The 19,488-nt window shown below is 43.6% G+C and overlaps 1 protein-coding gene across 1 annotated transcript in view; it reads left to right on the top strand.

Moving 5' to 3' along the window:
- The window catches only part of LOC110506108 (genetic suppressor element 1), a 420,263-nt gene that overhangs the window by 355,991 nt on the left and 44,784 nt on the right, over positions 1-19,488 (top strand). Inside the window, exon 4 of the mRNA XM_036964533.1 lies at positions 18,049-18,257. Within this exon, the coding sequence (XP_036820428.1) occupies positions 18,049-18,257 (209 nt within the window). The remainder of the gene's footprint in view (positions 1-18,048; positions 18,258-19,488) is intronic.

Raw genomic sequence — 19,488 nt, 5'->3', positions numbered from 1 at the left:
ACATTCTCCTCCAGAAACCATCCTACTGCTCGCTCTCTATCTCTCTGTCTTACTCCCCCTCTCTGGGAAAATAACACACACCACACTCTTAGAAAAAAATATTCCAAAATGGTTCTTTGGCTGTCCCCATAGGAGAACCCTTTTTTGCTTCCAGGTAGAACCCTTTTTGGTTTCCATGTAGAACCATAGAACCATTTACTTGGAACCCAATAGGGTTTTACCTGGAACCAAAAGGGGTTCTTCAAAGGGTTCTCCTATGGGGACAGCCGACTAAGCCTTTCTTTTAGGTTATAGATTGCACTTTTTTTCTAAGAGTGCACACACATATACACCCTTGAAACACACACTCCCTGATGCAGATTAGGTGCTTTGAACTGTGTTGCCCGTCCGTGGCCGAGGTTGTGTGTGTGTGTGTGTGTGTTTATGTGTGTGTGTGTGTGTGTGTGTGTGTGTGTGTGTGTGTGTGTGTGTGTGTGTGTGTGTGTGTGTGTGTGTGTGTGTGTGTGTGTGAGTGAGTGAGGCAGGGTTTGTGTGTGTGTGGCTGGGGGATGGTATGGCATATGGAGGAAGGGTTGGCTCGGCGCTGCTATGCACACCAGGTGTGAAATGGACTGTTTAATTAAGTGCTGATGTTGTTCTAATGCAGGGAGGGAGGGAGGGAGGGAGGGAGGGAGGGAGGGAGGGAGGTGAACAACAGCTTGTCGCTAGCTGGTAGGGCTGTGTCTGGGGGTGTGTTCGGGGCTGTGGAGGAGAGAGGAAGGAAGGAGGGAAGGGGAGGAGATGAACAACAGCTTGTCGCTAGCTGGTAGGGCTGTGTCTGGGGGTGTGTTCGGGGCTGTGGAGGAGAGAGGAAGGAAGGAGGGAAGGGGAGGAGATGAACAACAGCTTGTCGCTAGCTGGTAGGGCTGTGTCTGGGGGTGTGTTCGGGGCTGTGGAGGAGAGAGGAAGGAAGGAGGGAAGGGGAGGAGATGAACAACAGCTTGTCGCTAGCTGGTAGGGCTGTGTCTGGGGGTGTGTTCGGGGCTGTGGAGGAGAGACAGAGTTTGGAGCTTTGGATAGGGCCAGGAAGGGAACATGAGATTTGGGGCTTGAATGGCACAGTCGGTTGGAGTGTAGCTGGCAAGATCAAAGATGTGGGTTCAATTCTCGCATGGTCACTTTCCCTGAAGGTTTGTGTTAAGACAAGTCTCCTTGGGTAAAATCAGCAGGTGGACAAGGATATTGTTATGTTTCTTGATGGGATTAGAGGTGGAAGGATACGGTGCTGGGACAGAGAGACCTTAACCTGGGGCTGTGTGGAGCTTTGTGTGTGCGTGTTTATGTGCGTGTGTATACGTGCGTGCGTACGTGCATGTGTGTTAGTGTGATTATGCGTGCGTATGCGCCCGTGTATGTGTCTGTGTGTACCTCTCTCTCAGTTAGAGTCAGCTTGGGCGGTCATGCATGGAGGTAGTCTGGGAGAGAGGGACTGGTAATGGCACAGCGATGGAGAGAGGAGCTACACATTAATCACACACACACACGTTTGCCCACACAGACATACACTCAATCACACCCACATACACCACACACACATACAGTGCCTTTGGAAAGTATTCAGACCCCTTGACTTTTTCCACATTTTGTTATGTTACAGCCTTATTCTAAAATGGAATAAATAAATTCCCCCTCAATCTACACATCTACACTATCCAATTAATGACAGAGCAAAAACGTTTTTTTAGACATTTTTACAAATGTATATAAAAAAAAAAACCTGAAATATCACATTAACATAAGTATTCAGACCCTTTACTCAGTACTTTGTTTAAGCACCTTTGGCAGCACAGTGTGTTTGTTATGACGCCACAAGCTTGGTACACCTGTATTTGTGGAGTTTCTCACATTCTTCTCTGCAGATCCTCTCAAGCTCTGTCAGGTTGGATGGAGAGCGTCGCTGCACCACTATTTTCAACCTGTCTCGGAGCTCTACGGACAATTCCTTCGACCTCATGGCTTGGTTTTTGCTCTGACATGCACTGTCAACTGTGGGACTTTTATATAGACAGGTGTGTGCCTTTCCACATCATATCCAATCAACTGAATTTACCACAGGTGGACTCCAATACAGTTGTAGAAACATCTCAAGGATGATCAATGGAAACAGGATGCACCTGAACTCAATTTGGAGTCTCATAGCAAAGGGTCTGAATACTTGTGTAAAGAAGCTATTTCTGGTAATACAATTCTTAAAACCTATTTTTGCTTTGTCATTATGGGGTGTATGTGTATATTGATGAAGATTAAAAAAATATATTAAAAAAATCAGAATAAGGCGGAAACATAAAAAATGTGGAAAAATTCAAGGGCTCTGAATACTTTCTGAATGCACTGTACATACACACACGCAGGAACAGACACAGAGCACTCTCTCTCTCGCTTAGACTTCCTCGCTCTCCGTCTCTAGCGTAGGAGCAGCGCGTGGAGCCACAGCTTGGCCTGCAGTCTCTTATCCACCATTAGAGGGCAGAGGACCAGCGTGTTGTTCTTAATGTATGTCCTAACAGCACCAGTAGGGGACTGGCTTCATCTCCTCACCTCCTTTAATGTCTGACTGATCTGAAAGAACTAGACTGGTGTCTAGTCCATTTTGCTTTCACCAGTCCTTTGTGATTAGATCAAAAGAAGGGGAGGACAGGGGAGGACAGAAGAAGGGGAGGACAGGAGATGGGGAGGACAGAAGAAGGGGAGGACAGGGGAGGACAGAAGAAGGGGAGGACAGGAGAAGGGGAGAGGAAGCATGTTCAGACTATGGAGATACATCCATAATGCCCAGGGCTGTGTTTGAAACCAGGACACTCCCTTCTCTCCTCTCAGCCTCAGTGTGAGCATGTGTGGCGACACATCAGTGAATAGACGAAGGCTGGATCTGCATATGGCAGCATGACACTATTTTAGGGCCACTCAGATGGCCTGCATATCATTTCTGTCCCATCTGCTCAGTGATGGACTGACTTCCTGTCAACTAGCACTGTCACCACACGAGGAGTGAGGAAGGGGGAGTGACAGGAAAAGACTGGAGGGGGGTTGTATTTATTAGAACGAGGGAGAGAGGGTAGTTTAGACTTTAGTAGATGCTAGAAATCTAAGATTAAGCACACACACACACGCACACACCACTCATCTCAGGCTGTTAAGCGTTCAGGGCTACTTCCCTCTCTCCTTAACTGTCTTAACTGTTGAAAATGTGTTTATGAAAAATGGATGTCTTCCCAGAGAGATCTCTGCTTGGGAGGCAGTCCGTTTGAACAGAGAGGGGAGGGAGGGATGTGTGGAAAGAGGGAGAGAAAGAGAGATGGAGGAGAGGGAGTGAATAACAGAACAGGCTGGAGCTGGTGGTGTGTGGATGGTTTCCAGGGAAGGAGGGAGGGAAGGAGGGATGGGGTCTGTGTCGGTGGAGGTATACAGAGGTTATGATGTTGGCTTGTAGAGGAGTACAATGAAGAGGAGAATCAGATGAGGGAACACCAACCCCTCCTCCTTCTCCTCACCTGCTTCTCCTCCAGCTTTCACTCAAAGATGCAGTGTGTCCTGCCTCCCCCACTGTAAAGACAGCACCACACACACACACACACACACACAGGGAACGGGAGTGAGAACAATGAGGGGGAGGAAGGGATGGTGGAAGAGAGAGAGATGGAGTGGTATCAGGGGAGTAGAGGTCTGTTGCTTGAAGCTCTGGCAGGTCTGGATTGCTGTGATCATTATTAATTTCTGCTCTATCCCTTTTTATCTCTCTCATTCACTCTTTTGTAACGATTCTTATTTCTCTTGCCCTCTTTCTCTCTCTCTCCCTCTTCCACTCCCCTGTGGTGGTAGCCTCTCTCTCGCTCTCTCTCCCTCTTCCACTCCCCTGTGGTGGTAGCCTCTCTCTCTCTCTCTCTCCCTCTTCCACTCCCCTGTGGTGGTAGCCTCTCTCTCTCTCTCTCTCCCTCTTCCACTCCCCTGTGGTGGTAGTCTCTCTCTCTCTCCCTCTTCCACTCCCCTGTGGTGGTAGCCTCTCTCTCTCTCTCCCTCTTCCACTCCCCTGTGGTGGTAGCCTCTCTCTCTCTCTCTCTCTCCCTCTTCCACTCCCCTGTGGTGGTAGCCTCTCTCTCTCTCCCTCTTCCACTCCCCTGTGGTGGTAGTCTCTCTCTCCCTCTTCCACTCTCCCTGTGGTGGTAGTCTCTCTCCCTCTTCCACTCCCCTGTGGTGGTTGTCTCTCTCTCCCTCTTCCACTCCCCCTGTGGTGGTAGTCTTTCACTCTCTCTTTCTGTGAGTATATGAGGTGTGATAGTGGAGCTGTATTAAGTGTCACTCTGCTCGCCAGCCTGAGTGCTCTGGTATTGATTGTCCTGGTCTTCCAGGGGAGAGTAATGGCTTTCTGAGGTGAGGGAGGGAGGATTAGGCCACTAATTGTTGTTGTGCAGACAAGATATGCTTCCTCCTCTCTCACCTCATCACCTCTCTCTCTCTCATATATACAGCTGAAGTTGAAAGTTTACATACACTTAGGTTGGAGTCATTAAAACTCGTTTTTCAACCACTCTGCAAATTTCTTGAAAACAAACTATAGTTTTGGCAAGTCGGTTAGGACATCTACTTTGTCTATGACACAAGTAATTTTTCCAACAATTGTTTACAGACAGATTATTTTACTTATAATTCACGGTATCACAATTCCAGTGGGTCAGAAGTTTACATACACTAAGTTGACTGTGCCTTTAAACAGCTTGGAAAATTCCAGAAAATTAGAAGCTGCTGATAGGCTAATTGACATAATTTGAGCCAATTGGAGGTGTACCTGTGGATGTATTTCAAGGCCTACCTTCAAGCTCAGTGTCTCTTTGCTTAACATCATGGGAAAATCAAAGGATATCAGCCAAGACCTCAGAAAAAAATGTAGACCTCCACAAGTCTGGTTCATCCTTGGGAGCAATTTCCAAACGCCTGAAGGTACCACATTCATCTGTACAAACAATAGTATGCAAGTATAAACACCATGGGACCACGCAGCCGTCATACCGCTCAGGAAGGAGACTCATTCTGTCTCCTAGAGATGAACGTACTTTGTGCAAAAAGTACAAATCAATCCCAGAACAACAGCAAAGGACCTTGTGAAGATGCTGGAGGAAACAGGTACAAAAGTATCTATATCCACAGTAAAACGAGTCTTATATTGACATAACCTGAAAGGCCGCTCAGCATGGAAGAAGCAACTGCTCCAAAATCGCCATAAAAAAAGCCTGACTACTGTTTGCAACTGCACATGGGGACAAAGATTGTACTTTCTGGAGAAATGTCCTCTGGTCTGATGAAACAAAAATAGAACTGTTTTGCTGTAATGCCCATCGTTATGTTTGGAGGAAAAAGGGGGAGGCTTGCAAACCGAAGAACACCATCCCAACCGTGAAGCAAGGGGGTGGCAGCATCATGTTGTGGGGGTGCTTTGCTGCAGGAGAGACTGGTGCACTTCACGAAATAGATGGCATCATGAGGCAGGAAAATTATGTGGATATATTGAAGCAACATCTCAAGACATCAGTCAGGAAGTTAAAGCTTGGTTGCAAATGGGTCTTCCAAATGGACAATGACCCCAAGCATACTTCCAAAGTTGTGGCAAAATGGCTTAAGGACAACAAAGTCAAGGTATTGGAGTGGCCATCACAAAGCCCTGACCTCAATCCTATGGAATATTTGTGGGCAGATCTGAAAAAGCGTGTGCAAGCAAGGAGGCCTACAAACCTGACTCAGTTACACCAGCTCTGCCAGGAGGAATGGGTTAAAATTCACCCAACCTATTGTGGGAAGCTTGTGGAAGGCTACCCGAAACATTTGACCCAAGTTAAACAATTTAAAGGCAATGCTACCAAATACTAATTGAGTGTATGTAAACGTCTAACCCACTGGGAATGTGATGAAAAAAATAAAAGCTGAAATAAATTGTTCTCTCTACCATTATTCTGACATTTTAGATTCTTAAAATAAAGTATTGATCCTAACTGATCTAAGACAGGAAATTGTTACTAGGATTAAATGTCAGGAATTGTGAAAAACTGAGTTTAAATGTATTTGGCTAAGGTGTATGTAAACTTCCGATTTCAACTGTATATACACAGGAGTGATGGTTGCTGAAAATGGGCCTCTGTACGCCTATGTAGATATTTTATAAAAAATCTGCCGTTTCCAGCTACAATAGTCATTTACAACATTAACAATGTCTACACTGTATTTCTGATAAATTTGATGTTATTTTAATGGACAAAAAATGTGCTTTTCTTTCAACAACAAGGACATTTCTAAGTGACCCTAAACTTTTGAACAGTAGTGTATATATATATATATATATATATATATATATATATATATATATATATATACAGTTGAAGTCGTAAGTTTATATACACCTTAGCCAAAAACTCAGTTTTTCACAATTCCTGACATTTAATCCTAGTAAAGATTTCCTGTCTTAGGTCAGTTAGGATCTCCACTATATTTTAAGAATATATATATATATATATATAAATATGGAGATAGAGAACAATATTGTTCTCCATCTCTATATACAGTGCCTTGCGAAAGTATTCGGCCCACTTGAACTTTGCGACCTTTTGCCACATTTCAGGCTTCAAACATAAAGATATAAAACTGTATTTTTTTGTGAAGTTTCAACAACAAGTGGGACACAATCATGAAGTGGAACGACATTTATTGGATATTTCAAACTTTTTTAACAAATCAAAAACTGAAAAATTGGGCGTGCAAAATTATTCAGCCCCTTTACTTCCAGTGCAGCAAACTCTCTCCAGAAGTTCAGTGAGGATCTCTGAATGATCCAATGTTGACCTAAATGACTAATGATGATAAATACAATCCACCTGTGTGTAATCAAGTCTCCGTATAAATGCACCTGCACTGTGATAGTCTCAGAGGTCCGTTAAAAGCGCAGAGAGCATCATGAAGAACAAGGAACACACCAGGCAGGTCCGAGATACTGTTGTGAAGAAGTTTAAAGCCTGATTTGGATACAAAAAGATTTCCCAAGCTTTAAACATCCCAAGGAGCACTGTGCAAGCGATAATATTGAAATGGAAGGAGTATCAGACCACTGCAAATCTACCAAGACCTGGCCGTCCCTCTAAACTTTCAGCTCATACAAGGAGAAGACTGATCAGAGATGCAGCCAAGAGGCCCATGATCACTCTGGATGAACTGCAGAGATCTACAGCTGAGGTGGGAGACTCTGTCCATAGGACAACAATCAGTCGTATATTGCACAAATCTGGCCTTTATGGAAGAGTGGCAAGAAGAAAGCCATTTCTTAAAGATATCCATAAAAAGTGTTGTTTAAAGTTTGCCACAAGCCACCTGGGAGACACACCAAACATGTGGAAGAAGGTGCTCTGGTCAGATGAAACCAAAATGTAACTTTTTGGCAACAATGCAAAACGTTATGTTTGGCGTAAAAGCAACACAGCTGAACACACCATCCCCACTGTCAAACATGGTGGTGGCAGCATCATGGTTTGGGCCTGCTTTTCTTCAGCAGGGACAGGGAAGATGGTTAAAATTGATGGGAAGATGGATGGAGCCAAATACAGGACCATTCTGGAAGAAAACCTGATGGAGTCTGCAAAAGACCTGAGACTGGGACGGAGATTTGTCTTCCAACAAGACAATGATCCAAAACATAAAGCAAAATCTACAATAGAATGGTTCAAAAATAAACATATCCAGGTGTTAGAATGGCCAAGTCAAAGTCCAGACCTGAATCCAATCGAGAATCTGTGGAAAGAACTGAAAATGCTGTTCACAAATGCTCTCCATCCAACCTCACTGAGCTCGAGCTGTTTTGCAAGGAGGAATGGGAAAACATTTCAGTCTCTCGATGTGCAAAACTGATCGAGACATACCCCAAGCGACTTACAGCTGTAATCGCAGCAAAAGGTGGCGCTACAAAGTATTAACATAAGGGGGCTGAATAATTTTGCACGCCCAATTTTTCAGTTTTTGATTTGTTAAAAAAGTTTGAAATATCCAATAAATGTCGTTCCACTTCATGATTGTGTCCCACTTGTTGTTGATTCTTCACAAAAAAATACAGTTTTATATCTTTATGTTTGAAGCCTGAAATGTGGCAAAAGGTCGCAAAGTTCAAGGGGGCCGTATACTTTCGCAAGGCACTGTATATATATATATCTGTCTCGCTCTCTCTCTATTGCTCTCTATCTCTATATTTATATATATATATATATATCTGTCTCTCTCTCTCTCTCTATTGCTCTCTATATTTATATATATATATATATATATATATATATATATATCTGTCTCTCTCTCTCTCTATTGTTCTCTATCTCTATATTTATATATATATATATATATATATATATATATATATATATATATATATATATATATATATATCTGTATCTCTCTCTCTCTATTGTTCTCTATCATTCTCTCTCTCTCTAGTATTATCTAGCCACAGAGGCCTGCTGTGTAATGTACACCTATTACACCCATTTCCCTTCAAAGCTTTTCCTCATTCACATTTTCAAAAGGAATTACAATATCTGTCTCATTAGTAATTGATTAGATTTATAAACATGTGTCTTAATTCTTTCTACCGGGTCATATCCAGACCACCACCATACCTAACCATCAAACCCTATTGTAGTGTGATGTCTGTTGCTAGGGTAACTAAGATAGGTCACAATGCTAGAATGATAAGGAGTGATAATCCAGACATGTCCAGACATCCTGACCTATCACACTCTCCTCAGGCTGTCTCTGTGTGGTCAGGTGGATAGATTGGAGAGGATAGAGAACTGAACCTGGCCTGAGGTTTAAAGCTATTGCTGCTGTGTGTTACATACACCACACAAACTACTACATACACATGTGCACAAACACTTCAAAACATATACACACATCCGCTCTCTCTCCCTTTCTCTCTCTCTCTATTCCTCTCTACTTCTCTACCTTTCTCTCTCTACTTCTCTCTCTCTCTGTATCTCTCTCTCTCTCTCTCTCTCCCTTTCTCTCTCTCTCTCTATACTTCTCTCTCTCTCTCTCTCTATTCCTCTCTACCTTTCTCTCTCTACTTCTCTCTCTCTCTGTATCTCTCTCTCTCTCTCTGTATATCTCTCTCTATTTCTCTATTTATCTCACTCGCTTTCGCTCTCTCTCTCTCTTTCTCTCTCTCTCTCTCTATACTTCTCTCTTTCTCTCTCTCTATTCCTCTCTACCTTTCTCTCTCTACTTCTCTCTCTCTCTGTATCTCTCTCTCTCTCTCTGTATATCTCTCTCTATTTCTCTATTTATCTCACTCGCTTTCGCTCTCTCTCTCAATTTTAATTTAAGGGGCGTTATTGGCATGGGAAACATATTATTACATTGCCAACGCAAGTGGTAATAATAATAATAATAGATAATGAACAAAAGTGAAATAAAAAATCAACAGTAAACATTACACTCACAAAAGTTCCAAAAGAATGAAGACATTTCAAATGTCATATTATGTATATATACAGTGTTGTAACGATGTGCAAATAGTTCAACTACAAAAGGGAAAATAAATAAACATAAATATGGGTTGTATTTACAATGGTGTTTGTTCTTCACTGGTTGCCCTTTTCTTGTGGCAACAGGTCACAAATCTTGCTGCTGTGATAGCGCACTAGTCTTTCACCTAACAGAAATTGGATTTGTTTTCTATTTCTTTGTGGATCTATGTAATCTGAGGGAAATATGTGTCTCTAATATGGTCATACATTTGGAAGGAGGTTAGGAAGTGCAGCTCAGTTTCCACCTCATTTTGTGGGCAGTGAGCACATAGCCTGTCTTCTCTTGAAAGCCATGTCTGCCTACGGCGGCCTTTCTCTATAGCAATGCTCACTGAGTCTGCACATAGTCAAAGCTTTCCTTCATTTTGTGTCAGTCACAGTGGTCAGGTATTCTTACACTGTGTACTCTCTGTTTAGGGCCAAATAGCATTCTAGTTTGCTCTGTTTTTTTGTAAATTCTTTCCAATGTGTCACGTAATTATCTTTTCTCATGATTTGGTTTAGTTTAATTATGTTGCTGTCCTGGGGCTCAGTGGGGTCTGTTTGTGTTTGTGAACAGAGCCCCAGGACCAGCTTGCTTAGGGGACTCCTCTCTCTGTAGGTGATGGCTTTGTTATGGAAGTTTTGGGAATCACTTCCTTTTAGGTGGTTGTAGAATTTAATGGATCTTTTCTGAATTTTGATAATTAGTGGGTATCGGCCTAATTTTGCTCTGCGTGCATTATTTGGTGTTTGACGTTGTACACAGAGGATATTTTTGCAGAATTCTGCATGCAGAGTCTCAATTTGGTGTTTGTCCCATTTTGTGAATTCTTAGTTGGTGAGCGGACCCCAGACCTCACAACCATAAAGGGCAATGGGTTCTATAACTGATTCAAGTATTTTTTTGCCAAATCCTAATTGGTATGTTGAATTTTATGTTCCTTTTTGTTGTCCTTTTAGGGCACCTGTAACCCCCCTTGCTTACCTACCTTAAAATACTTGGAATGTCCTTCCTGTGAAGCGCATTGAACAATGCCTACGTTAATTTCTACTCCTGTCTCATGTCCTTGTAACGACGTTCGTCTGTAGAAGGAGAAGCGGACCAAAAAGCAGCGTGGTGGTTACTCATGTTTCTTTAATGGAAAATGAACGATACATGAAAATACTTAAATCTACAAAACAAAAACGGACCGTGAAAAACCTATACAGCCTATCCTGTGACAACAAACACAGTGACAGGAACAATCACCCACCAACACACAGTGAAACCCAGGCTACCTAAGTATGATTCTCAATCAGAGACAACTAATGACACCTGCCTCTGATTGAGAACCATACTAGGCCGAAAACATAGAAATGCCCCAAAACATAGAAAAACAAACGTAGACTGCCCACCCAACTCACGCCCTGACCATACTAAATAAATACAAAACAACGGAAATAGAGGTCAGAACGTGACAGTCCTATCCTTACATCAGTTGTATAAGTAATACAGTGTGCTATACAACCAAACTGGGGACGAGGAAGAAACGTTCTCACGTTTGTACTCATCATTCTGCAGAAAGTCAGTTCAATTCGTATTTTTTTTCCACTGTAGAAAGATGCAAACAAAACGTGGAGCTAGCCAGTCGAGTGATGCTAGCTAGCCTTTGATGTCACAGAAACGAGAGCCTCGAGGGATGGGAAGAGATAGGAAGAGTTTCGCTGCAGGAGAATGTGAAGTCATCGTGAGTTAAAAGAAGAAGAAAAGGGTCTGGGATTAAGGGACCGTCTGAAAAGTGTGAGAAAGAAAAATAAACCGAAAATGTCTGCATTGGTTGGAAATATAGGAACATTTGATGAATCTGTGGAACAATGGAGTTCTTACCCAGAATGTTTTGAGTACTTTGTGTTGGCAAATGGAATTAAAGCAGAAGTCGTTGTGCCGACATTTCTGACTGCTATGGGAGGAAAAACATTAAATCTACTGCGCAGCCTAGTAACGCCTGAAAAACCTGGTGATAAATCATATGATGAAATTGTGGCTACCTTTAAAATGGCCACGTCCTGATCACTGTCACTATCTAATGGCCACCCAGGGCCATCCATCTGGGCCTGTGTATACGCTAGGCTAGGATATGCTAACCCAGAATGGTGTGTCTGCGGCCACTGCTTCCCCTCTACTACGCTATGATATACTAGGCTAGCATACTCTAACCCAGAACTGTGTGTCAGAGCCCACTGTTTCCTCTCCACTACGCTACTCTTGGATATGCTAGTCTAGCATACTCTAACCCAGAACTGTGTGTCAGAGCCCACTGTTTCCTCTCCACTACGCTACTCTTGGATATGCTAGTCTAGCATACTCTAACTCAGAACTGTGTGTCAGAGCCCACTGTTTCCTCTCCACTACGCTACTCTTGGATATGCTAGTCTAGCATACTCTAACCCAGAACTGTGTGTCAGAGCCCACTGTTTCCTCTCCACTACGCTACTCTTGGATATGCTAGTCTAGCATACTCTAACCCAGAACTGTGTGTCAGAGCCCACTGTTTCCTCTCCACTACGCTACTCTTGGATATGCTAGTCTAGCATACTCTAACCCAGAACTGTGTGTCAGAGCCCACTGTTTCCTCTCCACTACGCTACTCTTGGATATGCTAGTCTAGCATACTCTAACCCAGAACTGTGTGTCAGAGCCCGCTGTTTCCTCTCCACTACGCTACTCTTGGATATGCTAGTCTAGCATACTCTAACCCAGAACTGTGTGTCAGAGCCCACTGTTTCCTCTCCACTACGCTACTCTTGGATATGCTAGTCTAGCATACTCTAACCCAGAACTGTGTGTCAGAGCCCGCTGTTTCCTCTCCACTACGCTACTCTTGGATATGCTAGTCTAGCATACTCTAACCCAGAACTGTGTGTCAGAGCCCACTGTTTCCTCTCCACTACGCTACTCTTGGATATGCTAGGCTAGCATACTCTAACCCAGAACTGTGTGTCAGAGCCCACTGTTTCCTCTCCACTACGCTACTCTTGGATATGCTAGTCTAGCATACTCTAACCCAGAACTGTGTGTCAGAGCCCACTGTTTCCTCTCCACTACGCTACTCTTGGATATGCTAGTCTAGCATACTCTAACCCAGAACTGTGTGTCAGAGCCCACTGTTTCCTCTCCACTACGCTACTCTTGGATATGCTAGGCTAGCATACTCTAACCCAGAACTGTGTGTCAGAGCCCACTGTTTCCTCTCCACTACGCTACTCTTGGATATGCTAGTCTAGCATACTCTAACCCAGAACTGTGTGTCAGAGCCCACTGTTTCCTCTCCACTACGCTACTCTTGGATATGCTAGTCTAGCATACTCTAACCCAGAACTGTGTGTCAGAGCCCGCTGTTTCCTCTCCACTACGCTACTCTTGGATATGCTAGTCTAGCATACTCTAACCCAGAACTGTGTGTCAGAGCCCACTGTTTCCTCTCCACTACGCTACTCTTGGATATGCTAGTCTAGCATACTCTAACCCAGAACTGTGTGTCAGAGCCCACTGTTTCCTCTCCACTACGCTACTCTTGGATATGCTAGTCTAGCATACTCTAACCCAGAACTGTGTGTCAGAGCCCACTGTTTCCTCTCCACTACGCTACTCTTGGATATGCTAGTCTAGCATACTCTAACCCAGAACTGTGTGTCAGAGCCCACTGTTTCCTCTCCACTACGCTACTCTTGGATATGCTAGTCTAGCATACTCTAACCCAGAACTGTGTGTCAGAGCCCACTGTTTCCTCTCCACTACGCTACTCTTGGATATGCTAGTCTAGCATACTCTAACCCAGAACTGTGTGTCAGAGCCCACTGTTTCCTCTCCACTACGCTACTCTTGGATATGCTAGTCTAGCATACTCTAACCCAGAACTGTGTGTCAGAGCCCACTGTTTCCTCTCCACTACGCTACTCTTGGATATGCTAGTCTAGCATACTCTAACCCAGAACTGTGTGTCAGAGCCCACTGTTTCCTCTCCACTACGCTACTCTTGGATATGCTAGTCTAGCATACTCTAACCCAGAACTGTGTGTCAGAGCCCACTGTTTCCTCTCCACTACGCTACTCTTGGATATGCTAGTCTAGCATACTCTAACCCAGAACTGTGTGTCAGAGCCCACTGTTTCCTCTCCACTACGCTACTCTTGGATATGCTAGTCTAGCATACTCTAACCCAGAACTGTGTGTCAGAGCCCGCTGTTTCCTCTCCACTACGCTACTCTTGGATATGCTAGTCTAGCATACTCTAACCCAGAACTGTGTGTCAGAGCCCACTGTTTCCTCTCCACTACGCTACTCTTGGATATGCTAGTCTAGCATACTCTAACCCAGAACTGTGTGTCAGAGCCCACTGTTTCCTCTCCACTACGCTACTCTTGGATATGCTAGTCTAGCATACTCTAACCCAGAACTGTGTGTCAGAGCCCACTGTTTCCTCTCCACTACGCTACTCTTGGATATGCTAGTCTAGCATACTCTAACCCAGAACTGTGTGTCAGAGCCCGCTGTTTCCTCTCCACTACGCTACTCTTGGATATGCTAGTCTAGCATACTCTAACCCAGAACTGTGTGTCAGAGCCCACTGTTTCCTCTCCACTACGCTACTCTTGGATATGCTAGTCTAGCATACTCTAACCCAGAACTGTGTGTCAGAGCCCACTGTTTCCTCTCCACTACGCTACTCTTGGATATGCTAGTCTAGCATACTCTAACCCAGAACTGTGTGTCAGAGCCCACTGTTTCCTCTCCACTACGCTACTCTTGGATATGCTAACACGGGTTCTGTGATTATTATTTGACTTTCCTGGTCATCTGTGAACATTTGAACATCTTGAAGATAATAATGACTGTGTGGTTCAGCTGTCTAGTAACATGCCATGTAACAAGGCTGTATAGTAATAATGACTGTGTGGTTCAGCTCTGTCTAGTAACATGTCATGTAACAAGGCTGTATAGTGATAATGACTGTGTGGTTCAGCTCTGTCTAGTAACATGTCATGTAACAAGGCTGTATAGTAATAATGACTGTGTGGTTCAGATCTGTCTAGTAACATGTCATGTAACAAGGCTGTATAGTAATAATGACTGTGTGGTTCAGATCTGTCTAGTAACATGTCATGTAACAAGGCTGTATAGTAATAATGACTGTGTGGTTCAGCTCTGTCTAGTAACATGTCATGTAACAAGGCTGTATAGTAATAATGACTGTGTGGTTCAGATCTGTCTAGTAACATGTCATGTAACAAAGCTGTATAGTAATAATGACTGTGTGGTTCAGATCTGTCTAGTATCATGTCATGTAACAAGGCTGTATAGTGATAATGACTGTGTGGTTCAGATCTGTCTAGTAACATGTCATGTAACAAGGCTGTATAGTAATAATGACTGTGTGGTTCAGATCTGTCTAGTAACATGTCATGTAACAAGGCTGTATAGTAATAATGACTGTGTGGTTCAGATCTGTCTAGTAACATGTCATGTAACAAGGCTGTATAGTAATAATGACTGTGTGGTTCAGCTGTCTAGTAACATGTCATGTAACAAGGCTGTATAGTAATAATGACTGTGTGGTTCAGCTGTTTAGTAACATGTCATGTAACAAGGCTGTATAGTAATAATGACTGTGTGGTTCAGCTGTCTAGTAACATGTCATGTAACAAGGCTGTATAGTAATAATGACTGTGTGGTTCAGCTCTGTCTAGTATCATGTCATGTAACAAGGCTGTATAGTAATAATGACTGTGTGGTTCAGCTCTGTCTAGTAACATGTCATGTAACAAGGCTGTATAGTAATAATGACTGTGTGGTTCAGCTCTGTCTAGTAACATGTCATGTAACAAGGCTGTATAGTAATAATGACTGTGTGGTGCAGCTCTGTCTAGTAACATGTCATGTAACAAGGCTGTATAGTAATAATGACTGTGTGGTTCAGCTCTGTCTAGTAACATGTCATGTAACAAGGCTGTATAGTAATAATGACTGTGTGGTTCAGCTCTGTCTAGTAACATGTCATGTAACAAGGCTGTATAGTAATAATGACTGTGTGGTTCAGCTGTCTAGTAACATGCCATGTAACAAGGCTGTATAGTAATAATGACTGTGTGGTTCAGCTCTGTCTAGTAACATGTCATGTAACAAGGCTGTATAGTAATAATGACTGTGTGGTTCAGATCTGTCTAGTAACATGTCATGTAACAAGGCTGTATAGTAATAATGACTGTGTGGTTCAGCTGTCTAGTAACATGCCATGTAACAAGGCTGTATAGTAATAATGACTGTGTGGTTCAGCTCTGTCTAGTATCATGTCATGTAACAAGGCTGTATAGTAATAATGACTGTGTGGTTCAGCTCTGTCTAGTAACATGTCATGTAACAAGGCTGTATAGTAATAATGACTGTGTGGTTCAGCTCTGTCTAGTAACATGTCATGTAACAAGGCTGTATAGTAATAATGACTGTGTGGTTCAGCTCTGTCTAGTAACATGTCATGTAACAAGGCTGTATAGTAATAATGACTGTGTGGTTCAGCTCTGTCTAGTATCATGTCATGTAACAAGGCTGTATAGTAATAATGACTGTGTGGTTCAGCTGTCTAGTAACATGCCATGTAACAAGGCTGTATAGTAATAATGACTGTGTGGTTCAGCTCTGTCTAGTATCATGTCATGTAACAAGGCTGTATAGTAATAATGACTGTGTGGTTCAGCTCTGTCTAGTAACATGTCATGTAACAAGGCTGTATAGTAATAATGACTGTGTGGTTCAGCTCTGTCTAGTAACATGTCATGTAACAAGGCTGTATAGTAATAATGACTGTGTGGTTCAGATCTGTCTAGTAACATGTCATGTAACAAGGCTGTATAGTAATAATGACTGTGTGGTTCAGCTCTGTCTAGTATCATGACATGTAACAAGGCTGTATAGTAATAATGACTGTGTGGTTCAGATCTGTCTAGTAACATGTCATGTAACAAGGCTGTATAGTAATAATGACTGTGTGGTTCAGATCTGTCTAGTAACATGTCATGTAACAAGGCTGTATAGTAATAATGACTGTGTGGTTCAGATCTGTCTAGTAACATGTCATGTAACAAGGCTGTATAGTAATAATGACTGTGTGGTTCAGCTGTCTAGTAACATGTCATGTAACAAGGCTGTATAGTAATAATGACTGTGTGGTTCAGCTCTGTCTAGTAACATGTCATGTAACAAGGCTGTATAGTAATAATGACTGTGTGGTTCAGCTCTGTCTAGTAACATGTCATGTAACAAGGCTGTATAGTAATAATGACTGTGGTTCAGCTCTGTCTAGTATCATGTATTGTAACAAGGCTGTATAGTAATAATGACTGTGTGGTTCAGCTCTGTCTAGTATCATGTCATGTAACAAGGCTGTATAGTAATAATGACTGTGTGGTTCAGATCTGTCTAGTAACATGTCATGTAACAAGGCTGTATAGTAATAATGACTGTGTGGTTCAGCTCTGTCTAGTAACATGTCATGTAACAAGGCTGTATAGTAATAATGACTGTGTGGTTCAGCTGTCTAGTAACATGTCATGTAACAAGGCTGTATAGTAATAATGACTGTGTGGTTCAGCTCTGTCTAGTAACATGTCATGTAACAAGGCTGTATAGTAATAATGACTGTGTGGTTCAGATCTGTCTAGTAACATGTCATGTAACAAGGCTGTATAGTAATAATGACTGTGTGGTTCAGCTCTGTCTAGTAACATGTCATGTAACAAGGCTGTATAGTAATAATGACTGTGTGGTTCAGCTGTCTAGTAACATGTCATGTAACAAGGCTGTATAGTAATAATGACTGTGTGGTTCAGCTCTGTCTAGTATCATGTCATGTAACAAGGCTGTATAGTAATAATGACTGTGTGGTTCAGCTCTGTCTAGTATCATGTCATGTAACAAGGCTGTATAGTAATAATGACTGTGTGGTTCAGATCTGTCTAGTATCATGCCATGTAACAAGGCTGTATAGTAATAATGACTGTGTGGTTCAGCTGTTTAGTAACATGTCATGTAACAAGGCTGTATAGTAATAATGACTGTGTGGTTCAGCTGTCTAGTAACATGTCATGTAACAAGGCTGTATAGTAATAATGACTGTGTGGTTCAGCTCTGTCTAGTATCATGTCATGTAACAAGGCTGTATAGTAATAATGACTGTGGTTCAGCTCTGTCTAGTATCATGTCATGTAACAAGGCTGTATAGTAATAATGACTGTGTGGTTCAGATCTGTCTAGTATCATGTCATGTAACAAGGCTGTATAGTAATAATGACTGTGGTTCAGCTCTGTCTAGTATCATGTCATGTAACAAGGCTGTATAGTAATAATGACTGTGTGGTTCAGCTGTCTAGTAAAATGTCATGTAACAAGGCTGTATAGTAATAATGCTACTGTAATAATGTCATGTCCTCTCTTCTTTCTTCATAGCTGGCTCGTCCATCAGTAGTGAGTCGTCTCCGGTCTCGTCCCCAGCCACCAACCACAGTTCTCCGGTGAGCACACCCAAGAGAGGCCCCCTGGGCCCAGGGCCTGTCCTGGTGCCACCTGGGGGCCACAGTGTGCCAAGCACCCCGCCCGTCGTCACGATCGCCCCCACCAAGACCAGCAACGGCCTCTGGAGGAGCGAGGCACGCCAGGTGAGACTAGACACACACAGAGACAGACAAACACCCTGTATGTACCTGCTGTCTCCCCTCCTCTCTCTGTCGTCTTTCTCTTTTCACATCTTGTTGCCTGTTGCGTCTTTTGTGTTTTCAACCACTCTATATTTTCATCCATCCATTTCAGCCCAGTCAAAGCAATGTTTCAACCTCTCTGTGCCTGGTAAGAGATCTAGTACAAAGAGGCTGCCTGCAAACACACACACACACACACACACACACACACACACACACACACACACACACACAGGCTCTCGAGGGATTAGTGGATTTCCAGGCTGGCCTGTAACCCATGGCGTGGCAGAATGTATGTGACATATGTACATCTGACATCGCTGGCGGCTCTGCGAATGCGAACGCCTCTTCCCCCTCTTCTCCCCCATCTCCTCCCCCTCCTCTCTCTGTGTGTTAAACAATGCCAGCTGCCACCAGGCCACTGAGGTGACAGGCTTAACGGCAGCCAACATCTGTGCCCCCTCGAGCCCCCCCCCCCCCCCCCCGGTCCTATTTTATAACCCCAGACCTATCCTCAGCCCTAGCTTTATAACCACAGCTCCAGGCTCATTCTAACCCCCTGTCCCAGCCCAGTCCAAGCCTTGTTCTAACCCCCAGTCCCAGCCCAGTCCAAGCCTTGTTCTAAACCCCAGTCCCAGTCCAAGCCTTGTTCTAAACCCCAGTCCCAGTCCAAGCCTTGTTCTAAACCCCAGTCCCAGTCCAAGCCTTGATCTAACCCCCAGTCCCAGCTCAGTCCAAGCCTTGTTCTAACCCCCAGTCCAAGCCTTGTTCTAACCCCCAGTCCAAGCCTTGTTCTAACCCCCAGTCCAAGCCTTGTTCTAACCCCCAGTCCAAGCCTTGCCTCCCACCCGTCCAACCCCTCAGGGCCTCAGCAGTCAAGTGTGTCCCCTGCCCATCTGCCCCCCTTCCCCCTCGCACTGACTGACCCAGTGTGTATGTGTGTGTGTGTAGCTGCTAGCTTTGATAAGGAGTGGATTATGGATTATGGCTTTCCTCTAAACCCTCTTATCGCAGCGCTGAGGCTAATGGTGGAGGGCAGAGGAGCAGCACAGCACTCCTCAACACTCCCTGTGCAACACTCCTCAGCACTCCTAAAACACTCCTCAACACTCCCTGTGCAACACTCCTCAACACTCCCTGTGCAACACTCCTCAGCACTCCTAAAACACTCCTCAACACTTCTCAAAACTCC

The sequence above is a fragment of the Oncorhynchus mykiss genome, chromosome 26 (assembly GCF_013265735.2).
Source record: "Oncorhynchus mykiss isolate Arlee chromosome 26, USDA_OmykA_1.1, whole genome shotgun sequence".
In the NCBI taxonomy this organism is placed as follows: Eukaryota; Metazoa; Chordata; class Actinopteri; order Salmoniformes; family Salmonidae; genus Oncorhynchus; species Oncorhynchus mykiss.
The sequence above is the reverse complement of the archived record's forward strand: the minus strand, read 5'-3'. Positions and strand labels throughout refer to the sequence as shown.